The sequence below is a fragment of the Dermacentor andersoni genome, chromosome 1, assembly GCF_023375885.2.
Source record: "Dermacentor andersoni chromosome 1, qqDerAnde1_hic_scaffold, whole genome shotgun sequence".
Taxonomy (NCBI): domain Eukaryota; kingdom Metazoa; phylum Arthropoda; class Arachnida; order Ixodida; family Ixodidae; genus Dermacentor; species Dermacentor andersoni.
Window position 1 is genome coordinate 15,540,730 of NC_092814.1, and position 18,001 is coordinate 15,558,730.

Here is an 18,001-nt window from a genome sequence, read left to right on the forward strand (position 1 = left end):
GGGAGCCGTTCTACTCACCGACGGCGCAACATCACTAAGAGACCATGATGTAACCACTCTTCGATCAGAGGGCGGGCGATTTGAACTTCGCTAGAGGTACACGGACGCTTCAGAATGCATTTTCTCTTAATATAAGTCTCTTCTTCGCACCAAACAAGCGTTACGAGGTTTCTGGGATGGTATTTCAACAGTCCACGTTGATTTAATATTAACCTTTAGTGTCCCTTTAATGCTCTCATACACTGGGTTGAACATGGTTGCGTGATATAATGGACACTCCAAAAGTTGAATAGCGTGGTGTCATGAGGTTTTCTACAGCTCAAGGTGTTTCCTAAAAAGAAATTAGTCGCCGTATGGCCGCCCTGTACGTTGAACATTGCATTTCGTTGGCAACTGTGAAGCGCTGGAGCAAAGGGTTCAAAGAAGGACGTGAAAGTTGCAAAGATGATCCCAGACTGGGCCAAAGCCACCGCGAAATCACCCCTAACCCTATTGCAAAGGTTGATAAGCTGATTAGGCAATAACAGAGGATAAGCATCGATGAACTGGCAGAGCATGTAAACATCAGTCACGGTTCGGTTCATACCATAATTAATTAACATCTTGGCTATCGGCTCTTGTGTGCGCAACGGATGCCCAAGATTTTGAGCCACCGCCAGAAGATGAAGTTCGGTGCTGCCTTGACTCATCTAATCCGGTATCACAATGAGGGTGACGACTTCTTGTCTGCAATTGTGACAGAGAACGAATCATGGTGACACTACTACGAGCCTGAAACATGAAGCCAAAGCTTACAGTGGAAATATTCGAATTCACCACCCCCAAAGAAAGCAAAGACCGTCATTTCTGCCGGTAAGGTGCTGTTGACTTTTTTTTAATCTTCAGAGGCCATTACTGATAGAATTTGCTAAACCTGGAAAGACTATAAATCGTTATCGATATTGTGAAATGCCGGATCGGCTGCGTGTCGCAATCAAGAACAAACGACGTGAAAAAATGACCAATGGGATCATCTTACTCCACGACAATGCCCGTGCCCACGTCGCTTATGTGGTTAGTACAAAACTGGCAAAGTCCAAGTGGTAAACGCTGCAACATCCGCCATACAGCCCAGATCTGTCGCCTTGCAGCTTCCTCATATTAGGGCAATTGAAAAAACAGTTGGAGAAAACCAGATTCACGTCGGACAATAACGTGAAAGATACAGTTACAGAATTTTTAAAGCAGCAACCTAAGGAGTTTTATGAGACAGGAATCACGTGACTCATTAGCCAGTGAGACAAATGTCTAAACACTCATGGAAACTACTTTTAACTAAAGGACCCCGTTTGTCATATCAGGATGTCTACCAAGTTGACATTTCCAAATTCCCTGAGTTTTCCAGGTTTTCCCTGAGTGCCTTTGGAAAATTCCCTGAGTCAAGACGGGCTGGAACCATATCGCCTGATGCTGTCACTCTAATAAGCGTACGAAAAAATAAAAAAAAATGACTTAGTCCAATTTCAATACTAAGGAGTAGTGTTTATGTTATTCAAAAAGAGAATAGAACGGAGGGGTTAGTAAAATGCACAGCAAATAAACTGTCTTCGAAAGAAATTGCAAATCGAGTTGGACATTCTCAAATATGAATAAAAAGGAGATGCATACAGAAGGAAATACTTTCGAATATGAGCTATTTCTATCAATTGATAGCAAGCTCAGTGGTATGAGGCCTGAACTTTGTCACAATTTAGATTCTCTCTCAACAGCTCGTAAGTCAACCTCAACTGTCCTGACACTCTCAGCCCGCGCACGACGCCTCAGTGTTGTATTTCTCTGCTTTAAACTGGTGGTGCCACTTTAAAGAGTTTATTTTGGTTTGGATGAGGGACACCTGCATCTCGGCATCAGCCAACATTTTGTTTTTTGAGCAAAAGCTCCTTCGAAATGGCGGCAGCACGCTTCCTTTCCCGTTTATTCCTCGAATGGTAGGTCTTTTCTGTTCTTGTCCTCCTTCCGGCACTCGTTCGCCCCACAGACCACTTGAAGCATCTTCTTGGTCAGCTGTACAGTCCATGTCCAATATTTCGAACTCTCTAGGGACCGCGAAAACGTCAAAAAAATCGGCCAGTTGGAAAAAATAAATGCATGTCATTTACTGCCCTTAAGGGCTCAAACCACCACAGGCACATTCGAAAACACTCTGAAGGCCTGTCAGTACATGTATTAGGCATATCGGTACTCGTACTGTTAGAGGAAATACCGGATGAACAAGTGTATAATTAAGCAATACATACTGTGTCCCATGGCAATAGCCCCTTCCCACGCTTGTTATGCTTCACTGCAGTACTTTTGCGTATGCTTCACCAAGTAACATTTGTGTACGGAAGCAAAGCTGACTTTCGGGAACCGGCATTATGCAACGCACTGTGCTTTCCAAGCTTCTAAGCCAATCGCGAGGACCACAAAGGCGGAGTCCGTGCCATTGCTGACAGCAGTGAATTCTTTCAATAAAAACACGGCATCCAGCGGCATGAAGCTTCACAGCGAACGTCGAAGCAGCTAGGCCTAGCGTTGTCGCCGTGGTGGCTATGGCTGCCAACGGATCTGCGTGCGAGAGCGCCCATTCGAGGCGGCAAGGTAATCAAAATGCCAGTGGCGGTGGCTTTGATTAATGCCGTTTCGGACCTGCGGTCGTGGCAAAACCTCCGGAAAATCAGACGGTGAAGAGTTCTTACGTTTTAAATTTCAGACGTTCTGATACATTGACTCTACCGGGTACGTGGGGGTGCCACGAAGCCGTCCAAATTATCGGTAATCCGGAAAGTCGGTCATTGACTGTACACTGGCAACTCCTCCAGCCGACGACAGGGCATCAAAGATGATTCATTACGATTCCTGTCTGTTACTCGAGCCAGCATTACCTCGACTTTCGACCCTTTCAATAAAATTACAGCTAATTTTCCCTGATAGAAGCACAAATTCCCTGAGTTTTCCCAGAGTTTTTCCAGACTACTCAAAATCCCTGAGAATTCTCGGTTTTCCCGGTTGGTAGACACTTTGCATATTTTCGCATCAGGTCACTTTCGTTTGACTCGTCCTCTTATATTTTGCAGAACTCCTGCTTTTTATACATGCTCTCTGTTGCGACTATAATTTCGGTGCAATTGCTCACAATACACAACCGATGATAGCTGCTCCTGAGCAATACATTGGAACAAATGACAGCGTCATTGAGATATTACTATGGCCGTGGTATATGTACAAAAACATAAACAGGGTTCTAGGCTGACAAAGTTTCATTAAACTATTTGTCCTCAAATTCTAATTTCATGGCCTTTACATTTTTCATATCAGCGGCATGCACCGCTTTGCTGGTTTCGAGCTGATATAGTTCTAAAGTTCGTGTGATATTTTCTTTACTTATTAAATAGACAAAAACCGTGGAAGCATTGACATCAGTTATATCGGACATAATTTTTGGGACGTACGAGTGTATTCTTTTATGCGAAAATATGTATTTTACTTGTCTTGACAGTGCGTAGCGTTCGCAAGAATTCGTTTTCAGCCTCTTTCGCAATAGCAATACGGTTATTATTCATGTATTTGGTCTCTTGACAAATTCCATAAGGAGGAGGCCGAGCTGCAATGTGAGCCAGTCCCCCCCCGATCAAAATTTCTGGCTACGCCACTGCTAGTGGTGATGACGTGCATTGTATTTTGGCTGGCTGCCAGCCTTTATTCGTGTCACAGAAATAAGCGAGCAAAATTAAGCAAATTTCAATGAAACGTTCACGTAGACAAAATACACTGTAAAAATACACTGCTCACCATAAAAAGTTGCAGTGAAAACTAACAAACACATTTTGTATATCAATGACATTCAATAAAACAAGCAAATGTAGACCAAAACAGTTAAGATGACAGATAAGCACAAATACACTAGGATGCATGGATGCAACGCACACCATTGCGCTGCTTTGTTCCTCTGGTTGTGTATATTTTTTGGTGCTGAAACCTAAATACAAGTGGATGGCATGACGGGTGACAAACCGAGAACACTTAAAAGCCCGCTGCTGAGGTCACTCTGCCCCAACCCTTTGTGTCCATCATCCTCCAAGAAGAACATCATAAATGCACAGATATCACTGACAATGATGTGCAGAATACTGACAGTTCATGTTCAGTTATCGTCCATTGATGAATGAGTGAATTAACAGAATAAAACTAAGTTTTTTGGGATCAACTGTTGTGCAATCTTAATAAACTGCAAACAATGGGTCAATCTATATTCTGGTTTAACCTATTTTCCAATTTACATGGGAGCTATTTTGGGAACCCCTTGAGCTTACCTCTGTCCGTCGCATCAACTTCCTCATGAGCATGTGCCGTGCGTTGGAGCCTTTGATCATCATGTTCTCCTGCTGCTGCAGTGTCTGCGGCTCGAGCTCCTCAGCAATTTTCTTGGCCAGATCGTCATCCTCCTTGGGTGTGTCACCTGGCACAGCAGCAGCATTAGCTGCTGGCACCTGATTGCCCTGCTTCAGCACTGCCTGGTTCAGCACCGCCTGGTTCAACACTGCCTGGCTCAGCACCGCCTGGCTCAGAGCAGTTTGGCTAAAGGTGGCCTGGCTCATCACCGTCTCAACAGCTGTCGTGGTTGTAACCAGTGCTGCCGCTGCTGCATTCAGCAGGTCAGGCTTAGGTGCCGACATGGGTAGTGTGGTCACTATGGTTGGAGGAGGGATGAGAGCGGCTGTCGGTGGCATAGGAGTCACACCTGCATTACATGTGGTAATGAATGCATCTCAATGTCTGCCACTGTTTATGATGGACAGAACTGTTTGCAAATAGCATGACATCCATCTGGGCTAAGTCGCCGTCTAAGCAGAAATGGATCCAACTTACTGTGATTTTGCAAGCTGGGCTGATAAAGCCCGACGTTGTCTACAGTGGAATTGTCCTCATTTTAATGGCTAAACAACATTGTAAATGAATGCACGCGCCGCTGGGCTGACTCTAATTGATGTCGCTCTGGGACGACTCCGCTAACTTTGCTGCATGTTAACTAAACAAACGAATAGGGTTAACTAAACAAACGAAAAGGGTTCTACTTAAATTGAGGACGACGCAGCGAGCTATGGAAAGAAGAATGATGGGTGTAGAAAGAAAAGAGCAGATTGGGTGAGGGAACAAACACGAGTTAATGACATCTTAGTTGAAATCAAGAGAAAGAAATGGGCATGGGCAGGACATGTAATGAGGAGGGAAGATAACCGATGGTCATTAAGGGTTACAAACTGGATTCCAAGGGAAGGGAAGCGTAGCAGGGGGCGGCAAAAAGTTAGGTGGGCGGATGAGATTAGGAAGTTTGCAGGGACGACATGGCCACAATTAGTACATGACTGGGGTTGTTGGAGAAGTATGGGAGAGGCCTTTGCCCTGCAGTGGGCGTAACCAGGCTAATGATGATGATGATGATGATGATGAACTAAACAGGACGGCGTCGGCCGTGCACGCAGGAGCCTTGAAGGAAAGAACTTCCCTCGTTGGGATCCGTTTCGAGACTGATTTATTTACAAAAGATAGATCGAAGAAAGGAGAAAGGAAAGAGAGAAGAAACACAAAGTCTACATTCTCTTTTGGCCGCACCAAGGCCTTCGTCCTTGTCGGGGGCGCCCGCGCCTCGCACTGAGTAGGCGGTTCGCCGAAAAGCCGGTGGAACGGATCAGGCTGTTAGTAGATGTCCCGGCCGGGACGTGGTGCAGTGGGGCGCCCATCGTCCATTCGCCGGCTCCCTCTCTCTCTCTGGTGTCGTGGGTCCCCCAACCACGGGTGGAACAATGTATGGTGGTCATCTGCGACTTTCAACAACCTCCCCCGTAATGAGCGCCTGCTCATTCCCGGCCACCATTGTTCGCACAGGCTGGCACCTCGCTGAGCTCGAGTGGGTACAAGGCTTGTACGGATCGTCGCAGTTCGCTTTGGTTCGGGAGAAGGATCTTGCAAGCGCGTATTTGGCCATCTCTTCCAGGAAAGGTCTCCAAAACACGACACATTTTCCACATCTGGCGTGGAGCCCGATCATCCACGAGGAGAACTATGTCTCCCTCACCGATGCCTCTCCCTCTGCCTGGCTTTGTGATATGCACTAAGCAAAGCTGCAGTAGGTATTCGCGTCTCCACCGTTGCCAGAATGAGTGAACAAGCCCGGCGCGTCGCCTCTATTGACGTGTCTCTGCTACCGATTTGACTTTGGTGGTTTCTCGGAAGGGAGACAAGCCGGCGACCGACGAGGAAATGGGCTAGAATCAAAGGCATAAGCTCCCCCACGTCCGAAGAGACGAAAGCCCATGGGCAAGAATTTACGGCGGCCTCGGCTTGGGTGAGCGTTTGAATTTAGATTAGGTCCAGCGAAGCGGACGTCTTTCAGTGACAGCTTTCCTGCCGCTTTGGAGGAGGCATCGAATACGACTCTCAACTTGGTTGTTTTGCTACCAGGCCAGACAACACCTCGGTGTGGCATGTAGTAAATGGGCCCCAGCGGGGACTCACCCAGTTCGTTCACTTCCTCGGCATGTCCAGCTTGCAGGTAGTTCCTGATTGCCTGATCGTAGTCTGGAATAGTTTCTTCATGTCGCAGCAGCTTCACCGTTAATGAGTGAAGTCTGTGCGATGCTGTGCTCTGATTGTCCGTCAAGTCTGACACGTTCTCTTTCCATGGGAGAGCTACTTGGTATCTACTGTTCTTGTGGGTGATGGTTTCTTCAAAGGCCCGCAGAACGCTGTCGTCTTTGGCGGTCAGCTGTGCATCGTCGACGATCCCAAGGCGCGCCATCTCCCAGAATGATTCCGGTTGACGAGAAATTTTGTCGGGTGCTGTGGTCACACCTACCCGCATCACTCCGGTGCTAGTTAGGAGGGTTGCGACGGACGCTGTAGACACCGTGCCCTGCAATGTCCACCCAAACGCAGTCTCCATGGCCACGAGCTTTTTACCGAGGTGCTTGACATTTCCTGTTGCTATATCCCAGTAGTGATCGGCCCCGATAAGCAGCTCAACTCCAACACCAAGATGGTAGCCGTCAGGTAAGGTGTCAGCAAGCTGGAGGTCTTGTTCACGAGCGATGCTAGCCGTGGAGTCGTCAGGTGGTGGGAGGAGGTCTCCGCACATCTCGGGCACCTCTAATGCTTCGATCCGGACTCTGGTGTTGTTGCGCCAGTTTCACAGCCAGCATTCCACGCGATGACACCTTCTTTCTTCAGATGGGTCTCTCGCTTCCGAAGGCGTAAATAGCTAGCTTCTCCCCTCCTATGACGCGAAGATTGAGGTGCCGGAAAACCTCCCGTCATATAAATGTTCTCTGGCTGCCACCATCAAGCAGCATTCTGACCAGAGCACTCTTGTGCTGGCCTTCCGCATATGCTCGTGCAGTCTGCAGAAGTACACTGATCTTTCCCAGTTCTGGCCCCACCTGAAGCGACGATTGCACTGTTGTCTCTGCTGGTGCAGCATCTTCGATTGAAGGAGGGCATGTCAGTCTTTGATTGAGCTCGCAGACGCCAGTTGGGTGTCGTCCAGAGCATTTTGCACACTTCAGCCACCTTGAAGTTCTGCACTCAGCGGCACGGTGCTTCTTTTTCGCACACTTGTAACAGCGCCTCTCTCTTGACATCACCTCCCTCTTCTTGTCTATGGGTACGTGGGCGACACAGTTCGCTGGTTGATGCCCTTCTGCACCACAAAATGCACATTGCGCCCCGCCATCGGTTACGGTGAGGACAGGCGCCGATGGGTTTTGAGGACGAGCGTCCCCTTTGATAGGTGCTTTCTGTCTGATTGCGGTGTCCTGGTACTCATGGCGTAGTGTACTCTAGGCTCTCTCTCTGCTTTTGACCTCCTCCCTCATGAAATCGAGGAAACCGAGAAGCTCGTCTTGAGACATTTCAGGTGAGGCGGCCTTCCGTCGGAAGTACGCCACGCAAAGCTCGCTTGGGATGCTTTTACGAAGGACGGTGAGAAGCAGCATGCCGTAGGTGCTCGAAGACACTCCCAGCGCATCTAGACTTCGGACTCCGGAGCGGATTTCGTTGTAGAGGGTCCTCAGCCTTTCGATGTCCTGCAGATTGTGCAGTGGGCGGACGTCAAGCAAGCGCGACATGTAGTCCTCAATTATGACGTCCTCCTTCCCAAATCTCTCAATGATGGTCTTCACCGCGATATCGTAATTTCGTTCGCTTATCAGCAACCCCTCTATGGCAGCGGCAGCTTTTCCAGTTAAGTAACTTGTAAGGTATTGGAAATTGGCTATTGCAGGCAGGGTGTTGTTCTTGTGAATAGTCGATTCAAATTGATTCCAAAATTTCTGCACGAGCGCAAGTCCCCGCTGAATTTGCGATTTCCAACTTGGGTAATTTGGTTGTTGCTGATAGCGGCTGGAATGCCGCAGGTGGGACGGAACCAACGTGGTATGCTTCCTGCTCTGACGCGTTGCCTGTCACTGACGGAGTTGTCGACCGGCTCTCTTTGGCTGTCTGACTGCCGAGAGCTCTCTTAATCTTTGTTTTGAGGCAGCAGATCTTCTCAGTGTATGCAGCGCAAGCTTCTAATTCTGCATCTAATTCTTGAAGATCTATCTTCTTTTCGATGCTATCGTTAACAGATTTCAACTCATCTGTTTGTTCAAGGAGAAGGTCGAGGTGTTCCTCAAGCTCATCGACATGGATGGCTGGCGATTGCAGTAGGTTGCTGGCCGCTGCGATGATTTTCTCGATTGCTTGTCGCAGGGCAGCTTGCTTCTTCTGTAGTCATTCCATGGCGCTTTCGATGTCAGCAGGCGAAGTACTCTCGGGTTTCGGCACCAAAAAATGTAAATGAATGCTCGCGCCGTTGGGCTGACTAATTGCTGTTGCTCTTGGGCGACTCCGCTAACTTTTGCTGCGCGTTAACTAAACAGGACGGCGTCGGCCGTGCACGCAGGAGCCTCGAAGGAAAGCACTTCACTCGTTGGGTTCTCTTTTGGCCACACCGAGGCCTTCATCCTTGTCGGGGGCGCCCGCGCCTCGCACTGAGTAGGCGGTTCGCCGAAAAGCCGGTGGAACAGATCAGGTTGTTAGTAGATGCGCCGGCCGGGACGTGGTGCAGTGGGGCCCCCCTCGTCCGTTCGCCGGCTCCCTCTCTCTCTCTCTTGTGTCGTCGGTCCCCCAACCACGGGTGCAACAATGTATGGTGGTCGTTTGCGACTTTCAACAAACATTGCAGTATTCTTGCCAAGTACACGGTTGCTGGAACTGAACACATGGTGATCTCATATGGAAGGTTGGTTAATGGACCACACAACCGTGAAAATCCTACTGCTCCCCTAAAACAAACACTTTACCACGGAAGATGCACATATATACACGCAGAAGCGACAATTCAGTTAAATAATTGAACTTAAAAAAAATATTTGCACTGCATTGACATGAAGCATTACCTGCATCAAGTCAAAACTCATGTGAAACTATCACTAGAATCCCTCAATACTTCTTTTACGAGCTATGATATCAAAGTTTGGCTTGAAGCTCCTCGTGTGCATACAGGATGCAGCCAGCATATGTGCGTGTGCCTCTGATGCGAGTGATGACAACAGTGCCGGTATAATGGATCCGATTGTGTTCCTGTGATATAACTCGCCACACTGCCTGGCGGTGATAATGTGGGCAGACAGCAGGTCAAGCCAGTGACCAAAAGAAATGGGAATCCTCAAGTCATGCCCATCAAAGAGCAACTGTCTATAAAGCAGGCCAACGACACTACCTTATGCCCTGGGAGAATCCATGTATCTTTGACTTTGATAGAATTTACATTTAAAGAAGGCTTTAAACCTAGAAGGCCGAATCGAAACTTATTTTTGTGAAAAAGGAAATAGCACCTGCCTTAACAAATACATTGAACGTTCGAATGCCAAAACCCTGATTCAGTAAATGTAACTATTTCTCAAATTTGAGCATACAGCAAAACCTCGTTAATTCGAAGCTATCAGTACCGCAAAAAATCTTTGAATTAAGCGGGTTTTCAAATTAACCGAACCCACACAAAAACATGCACCCCAGGCAAAACATTTCGCTGCAGCAATGTGCTACTTTTATTCAGCGATCTTTGGATTACTTAAAGTAATCAGAGATGCTGGTTTGCCCCGTCCTGTAGTTCGAGGCTCAAAGGGTTATGTTTTCTAGTTGGCCAACTACGTGCCGCATTTGAGAATTTCCACCGTGGCACTCAACAAAAGTGCAGATAACGTTCAGCGATCCGACAAATTCCCCAAGAGCGGGTGCTCGAGAGGGCTCGTTAGCGTCGTCGTCGTTGTCGCTGTCATCGCCCATGGTCGCATCAGCGGTAGCTTTGCTCTCCAGGTCCGAGTAGCACATCTGTTGATCATTTTCAAAGTTCGGATACTCAGCGAAGCCAACTGCACCTTCGAGAAGCCAGCATGTTCAAAACACCGCATGATCAAAGTGGGTTCCACTTGCTTCCATGCATACACAATAAGACATATGGCTCCGATGAGTCGATGGAGTACTCCTTGCCGTTGTCGTAGCAAAGGAGCAAGCGCTCGAGCAGGTGGTGGTGGTAAATCTTCCTCGTGTGGTGGGCTTGGTGGCTATGCTGCTAAACAGACGTCTAACCAGCTTCCTCCTGTTATGCAGGCGTTCGTCCGAATAGTCATCTTCACGCTCATTCCTGTCATCTACCCTTCTTCGACTTGCTCCCTGCCCGCATGTGCGGGGCCACCCTGCGACAGCGCTGTGCAGCGCTGTACTTCAACGGGTATGCCGGATTTGCCTGCTGCTTTGGCCTCAACTTGTCCAACAACGACAACTGTATTCAAGCTCCTGCCCCATGGCAATGACGGATGCACTTTCCGCGCATTAGTCTTACCAGTTTCTGGTGCTTGGCAGTGGAAAACAACACCACTATCTGAGCCTGTGGTCCTCCTTCATCGTGGCAGAAACCATCGACAGCAACACTTCTGGGAATGCTGGCTTTAAAACTGCCTCACCCTTCTACATCCCTCAGTGGGCTTGGTGGCTGTGCTGCTAAACAGACGTCTAACCAGCTTCCTCCCGTTATGCAGGTTAGTCCACCATACAGCTTATTTGCTAAAAAATCTAATACAGTCGAACCTCGATATAACGAACCTCAATTTAACGAAATTCTTGAAATAACACACTTTTTATTTTTCCCAATCTCTGCCCCACTGAAAACCATGTATTTTCTTTCGCGATTTAGCGAGGTCACTTAATACTGTACTTCTGATTTAACGAAGTCCTCGCGCATCGCACGCATGTACCAGGAGCCTCCTTGACAGGCAGACGAAAACTTTAGCTGGGCATACAGTGATTTGCATGCGCCCTTTGATGCTCAAATTTTCCCGGAGCGCTTCAATACGTGGAGCAGAGCGTGCCGCTGCGCCATCTATCATGTAGTATGAAACCCACAGCGGATGCGCTCCTGTAGTGCTAGCCGGAGTGCTTCAGAAGTTCCGGAACGCATCATGCTATGACGTCACAGGCCTGTTGGAAAGGGAAAGCGCCAACCGGAAGCAAGTTTACGAACAGTGGTCGTTGGGCACATTTTCTCATTTGGTTACCGTTTTTACACGACTGTAAGTCGACGACTTTTTTAAAATTTGAATGTCTGAAGTTGGGGGGTCGACTTACAATCGAAACCAAAACATGGCCCTGCCAAAAAAGCTAGACCAATGGGAGCTACAACGTAGTTACAATTTTATGTTTGCTCTATGGCCCTACCCGTATCTTTTCGCTATCCCGCGTGTTTGTTCACTTTTCGGAAGGTGAGAAATTTCCCACGTGCCGAAGTCTGGACACTTTCCGGAGCTGTGGGTTAAGCTTGTGGCGTACGTCGCTGAAATGCATGATAGCTGCACCGAAGCAAGTCATGGATGCGGTGGATCTCTTACGCACGTATGCGGGCGCGCACTCACAAGAGCAAGCCTTAAAGGGAAGCTGAATGGTTTTCCAGAAAAAATGAGTGAACATCTGTACATAATGGTTTTCAACCCTCCGAATTCGAATATCGTGTCGAAATTGGGCGAAAGAAAGCGCAAATATATTTTATTTCGACGAAAAGTGCAGCAGCGGACACGCCCAGCTCGCGCGTCTCGTTTCCGCCTGTGATTGGTCGGGCGCCTCGTGACGTCAACACTAGTAACCGACCGCTGCTGCTACACATGAAGCGCGGTGCCAGGTAGTTTGGTGCTGTTTTTCTGAGACGGTAATGGAAAATTTTGAGAGACTGCGTTTTTCTGAGGAGTTCGGCGTTACTCCCTACATGTACGAGCCGATTGCCAAGAGCCGGCCTCTCGAAGAAGCAAACGATGCTGGTGCGAGCAGTGCTTTCGACGCGAACGAAAGCAAAGTCTTGGGATCCCCTCGTGTTGGAAATGCTCTTTGGTGAGTATGTTTTTTGCAAAGCGATCTAGTGATCTTGCCGATCTTTCGCCGATCTAATGAGCTCGTTTCCGGTCAAACAACTGTAGTGTTGTGTTCCTGCATGCCTCCTCGTGGAACGTAAGCGGGGATGTGATCGTCGGCATTTGTGCGCTGTCCAAAGCTGTCGGCAATCTACAAAGACGGTTTAAACGCGTGAAAAGCTTCCCGGTTCATGCAGTACGTGTAGTGACCTTCATCTGTTGACTCCCACGTTGACTACCACTCACGTTGACTACCACGCACGTTGACTACCACTCTACATACACGCAGACGCACCAACAAAGGAATGCAGGGTCGATCGAAGCAGATTACGATGGCACGCACGCAGAAACAAACGCGGTCAGGCACAGTCGCGGACGCTGCGAAGAAACGAAACACTAGAGTTGACGTCACAACACCGCGGTTTCCGGTCTCCGCTCGCATCGTCAGCGTCAGCAGCAGCGCGCAGCATTCGACGGGGGGCAGAGCTACAGCGCAATTTCAACCGACGATTACGTCGCCCCTAATTGAAAAAAAAAAAAAAAAAAACCAAATTTTACCTACATGGTTTATAAGGTTCCCGCATCCGTATATGAGCGTCTTATTGAATTCGACAGACTCTTCAGCTTCCCTTTAACAGCCCTGTCAACCTACAAACGTCTTATAACCCCGACGCTTATTAAAAAGCAGCAGATGAAGCTGACGGAGTTCTTCGCTTCCACCTGAGTTGCATAGAATTGCTCTGCGAGAAGTTAAATAAAATATTCCAGCGTTCATGAATCAACGTCGTCGTTGCTTTACTGAGCGCGGTATCATCCGATGGCTGCGAGCGTTAAGCGCTCTAATGGTAAGTGGTGGCCTCATGGATCCACCAAGTTAATAGAACTTCCAATTTTCTTCAAAAGAATATTCAAGTTGATAGCTCTGGTATGTGCATAATTTTTTTTTTCTTTGCGCTACGGGTTGCCATGTCTTCGTGAAAGGAATTTTTTTTTTTTTAATGGTGACAAATCATGATGATGGCACTGATGGCCACATCTAGTGGCAGCTATGAGCACTAGGCGCGGCGCTTGCTGCAGACCTGCTCTTCACCGTACATGTAATGGAGAAAAATGTGTTCGTACCCGCTGGCTATCGGGCATCACGCTCTTGGTTGTTATTAGTTCCGGGGTTTATTGGTTATCTTTGTAATTTTGCTATCTACAAGGTGCCAAACACCAGGTGTGTTCCAAGATCCTGCATCTTTATTTGGACTGCCGAAACATGCGAACCTCGACTTAACGAAACTCGTGATTTGATGAAATTTTCGGCTGCAAATTGGACTTCGTTATATCGAGGCTCGACTGTAATTACTTTCTGGTCCAGCTGCCAGGCCTGCAGTGTTTGCTAATTTGGTTTGCTAATATTTGCTAATATCGGTTGTACGCTCTCTTTTGCTGCTCGCTGTAGATATCGAGACAAATCCTGGTCCTGACACGGCTACCATTCTTGCAGAATTAAAAAAGCTATCTGCAGGACAGTCTAAATTGCTGGGTGATGTGCAAGAGTTAAAAACACAATGAAAAGAAACAACCAACGCCCTTTCGGACCTGAGTAAGAGACTGGCCACGGTGGAAACCAGCTGTCAGCATATAGAGCCCATGCGACAGCAGCTGCAGTGTGTACAAACTGACACTGTCCTAACTGTTTGTCGTGTCTGTACTTTGGAAAGCCGACTAGAGGATGCCGAAAACCGCTCTAGACAAAGTAATTCGATATTTTATGGCATATCTGACACTTCTAACGAATCCTTCGCACGCTCAGAGGAAATAATCGCCTGCCACTGCTCCGAGTACCTAAACATAAGTGTAAAAGCTGATGAAATCGAGCGTGCGCATCACCTTCGACACCAAATTCCCGGCCGAAACTGTCCCATTATTGTTAAATTTTGTAATTTTAAAACAAAAGACAATTTTGGCAAACGGTCGAAAGTTGAAGGGTACAGCATTGGCAAAGATTTTTCCAAACAAACTCAAACCACGCGTAAGCACCTTATCACATGCGAAAAGCAAAGCTGTACCTTTTTGACTTCGGTATAAAACCTTGCATATCGGACCCAAGTGATTCTTTTTCGATGAATCGTCCCAACAAGTCAAGGAATTATAGCTACCGCGCAACAACTGACCGACAGTCCAATATTCTACACCTATTCCTGAACTGCCCTTTTCTTTATCAGTCATTTTTCCTAGCATACCCAATTTTCTTCCTAAACGTAATATCGTATCAAACCTTCTGTCATCATCTGAAAGTAATCTGCTTGTACTCACCAAAACGTGGCTTTTTGATGACGTTTTTGGTGCAGAAATCCTCACCGACTTTCCTAATATTGCTGCGTTCTGTAAAGATAGGCAGGGGTCTAGAGGGGGAGTGTTCTTATTGCTGTGAATAAGCAGCTATCCTGCTCCGTGATTGACGTAGCATCTGAACTAGAAATCCAATGGCTAAAATTCAATGTTAATTCAGAGCTGCTACTTCTCGGTGTATTTTATCACCCCCCTAACAGTCCTGCTGATTTTCCTCTCAAACTTAACAATATTCTGGTCCACTTAGTGCAAAAGTACTCGAATGCATGTATCTTGCTTTTCGGAGATTTCAACTATCCAAACATTTGACTGGTCTTCTGTGCAGCTACGTTCAAACCAACCAGGTGCTAAGGACTTCCTTGACGTTTGCCTTAACTTTAACACGATTAGTAACTAAACCAACACGCGTAACACAGGCTACTGAGAACATTTTAGACCTTATACTAACCACTCATCCCGAAAGACTGTCAAATTAGTGATCATAAAGTAATTCATGCCACCTTCACCTTTATTCCCAGCTTACGCCGTTCTTACAAAAAGGTCATCGGTCTCTATGACAAAGGCAACTATGATGCAATAAATCAAGAACTACACAACTTTTATGAAAATTTCGAATCAAATTTTCATTTGCGCTCTGTGGAAAACAACTGGTCTCTCTTTCAGAATAAACTTAACGCCCTAGCAGAGAAGTACATTGAGATTATAACCGTTCGCGCTAATCGATATCAGCCACGATTTAACAAAACACTTAAAGCTCTCGAGAACAAAAAGAAACGTCTTTTTCAATCCGCAAAAATGAAATCAAGCCCTGGAGCCTGGGAAAGATACGACGAGTCTGAGCATGTCTACTTGGATGCTATCCGCGGACCTAAACATTTGTTTTATCAAACGATCTGCACCGCATGATAACTGATAACATGAAAAAATTTTGGCACATAATTAATCCTCACACACCCTGTACTATCAGTATCCCAAACGAAATGGGTGATCCTTTATCAGGTGCTGACTGTGTTAACATTTTTAGCACAACATTTTCTTCAGTTTTCACCATGGAATCCGATACGCCCATTCAAAGCATTTCTGCTCCTGCCATGCCAGAAATGCCTGCCATCATTTCATTAAAGGGACCCAGAAACAATTTTGACAATTTTCTACAAACGTACTGCGTCATTAAAGTAGCTCCTTTTGATCATTATTTGACGCATCTGAGCGCTCCGCGTAAAGCGTGTAATTTATTATAAGGTTTTGAAAATGTACATTGCTGCTGATCGCAGCACACTGCTTGGCGGAATTTTCAGCCACCCCTACCCATATGACGTAAATCACCCAATTAACGTCATGTGGGCGAGCTATCCGATTGGCTGCCCAGGGCACATCATCGTTAATTTTTCCACCATTATGGTGAACAAATGATGTTCGTAATAGTTGGAATGTTAGTTAATTTGTTTTTATAAAAAGAAAGTAACAGAAAAGGAATGCACAAGAACAATTTTACACCACACTTAAACACTTCTGGCACACAGCAAGCGTCGTCTGCTTGTGTTACAATGTGCTCCATTTTGACGGGAGCTCCGCAGTCAGAGTCGGTCTTAGTCTTTCCGCGAGCACTATGACTCGACTTTGTTGCATTGTGGACTGCAAACGTAGCGACTGGCAATATGTCAAGCTGCGACATCGTGTCCCTCTGCAAGGCAGCAGACGAACGGAGTGGCTGCAGCGCATCGGACTGCCGCTATCTGATCGGCGCCAGGATTTGCGCGTTTGTGGCTGTCACTTTACATCGGCAGATTACTAACGCAATAGCGTTTCGCGAGTCCGGTATTAGGGTAAACGCAAGCGCAAGGGGACATGGCCTGGCCATGTCCCCTTGCTTGCCGTTTCACGATATGAGCAAAAGTGCAAATGTCAATGGTCTGCACGGTGCAGCCACCTGGTGGCACAGAGCTCAACCACACACAGTAGCGGTAACAAAATGTATTCTTTGCTGCTGGTGTGACTTTTTGGCAGGAGTGTAAATGTTAACACATTTAGTAAATGTTTAAAATGTTTTACACTTGGTTAGAGCAATATTAGCTCATAGTTTGGCTGGTTAAGCTATGCGCCAACGGGTGGCTGGACTGTAGAGACGGATCAGGCAGCTCACGTACGTCTACGCTAAAGTTCCTTCATCAGCTTGAGTTTATGCCTCCACCATTCCGTCGAAACGCCCAGCTAGCCTGTGGTTACCGGAATACCAGACACGTTCGGCACTGCGACAGAACGCTCGCAACGCACGCTGCTTCGATAGCTCTCGCTTGGGGTCGACAGCCAAGCAGCTGGCGGAGAGTTTGGAGGCTTCGCAAGCTTGTTCCTAGAGAACCAAAAGTTGACGACACAATGTGCCATCATGACGCATAGCCAGTGAAGGCGGAGCTTAGCCCCGATCACTCAGCTAACGAGTTGAGGAGAAAATGGATGACTATGGAGGAGGGTAACTTGTAATCGTCCGTAGCTCTCTAATGGTATCGACTGGTTGCCTCCATCCCCCGAAGCAGAGTCGGGCAGATCCAGCGTTCCCTGAACTCAGAGGTAGAGGACAAGCACGCAAGCTGAACGTGTGGCTTGCTCTCGGAGGAAGACATGGCACATGCCAAACCATGTGACTACTGCCAACATCCGACGATTCACCTATCGAAAGCTTCTGGCACTGCTGAGAAAACCGGTGGATGCGCCATGGGACAAGCGTTCGTCTATACGCCAGCACGCAGTGGCCTAGGTTGCCTAAGCTACGGTGGACCGTCGCCAACGGCAGTGCCGTTGCACTGTGATGACGCTGCGGGAAACGCTCCAATCACGTCAACTGATCCGACGACAAGGTTCAGAGCGCTTGAGAGCGCTCGAAGATGGAGGAGAGCAATTGAGAAGAACCAGCCGAAAGCAGGGTGCGCACCATCTTTCAACCAGCCAAAGACACTGCTGCTCACGATAGCGCTCAAAAATGACCAGCCGAAGATGCCATTAATAAGAGACGTTTCACACAAATTGTGGTGCGAATGATTAACTTTAGCCGTACCCTACGAATCTACAAAATTTGTCCGAACCGTTTCAGAGGCCCTTTAAACAGTACCTGCAGCATTATAGAAAACCTCAAGATGTCATCGTTTGCTGGCCCTGGCAAAATTATTTCAAAACTCCTAAAAAACACCAAAATCATTTCTGCTTCTTCT

The 18,001-nt window shown here is 47.3% G+C and overlaps 1 protein-coding gene across 14 annotated transcripts in view; it reads right to left on the reverse strand.

Moving 5' to 3' along the window:
• hfp (Poly(U)-binding-splicing factor hfp) overlaps positions 1 to 18,001 on the reverse strand; it is a 158,378-nt gene that overhangs the window by 30,792 nt on the left and 109,585 nt on the right. For all 14 annotated transcript variants that reach the window (XM_050193919.3, XM_050193928.3, XM_050193923.3 and 11 more), the window contains one exon: positions 4,332 to 4,759. In XM_050193919.3, coding sequence (XP_050049876.1) covers positions 4,332 to 4,759 — 428 coding nt within the window. The remainder of the gene's footprint in view (positions 1 to 4,331; positions 4,760 to 18,001) is intronic.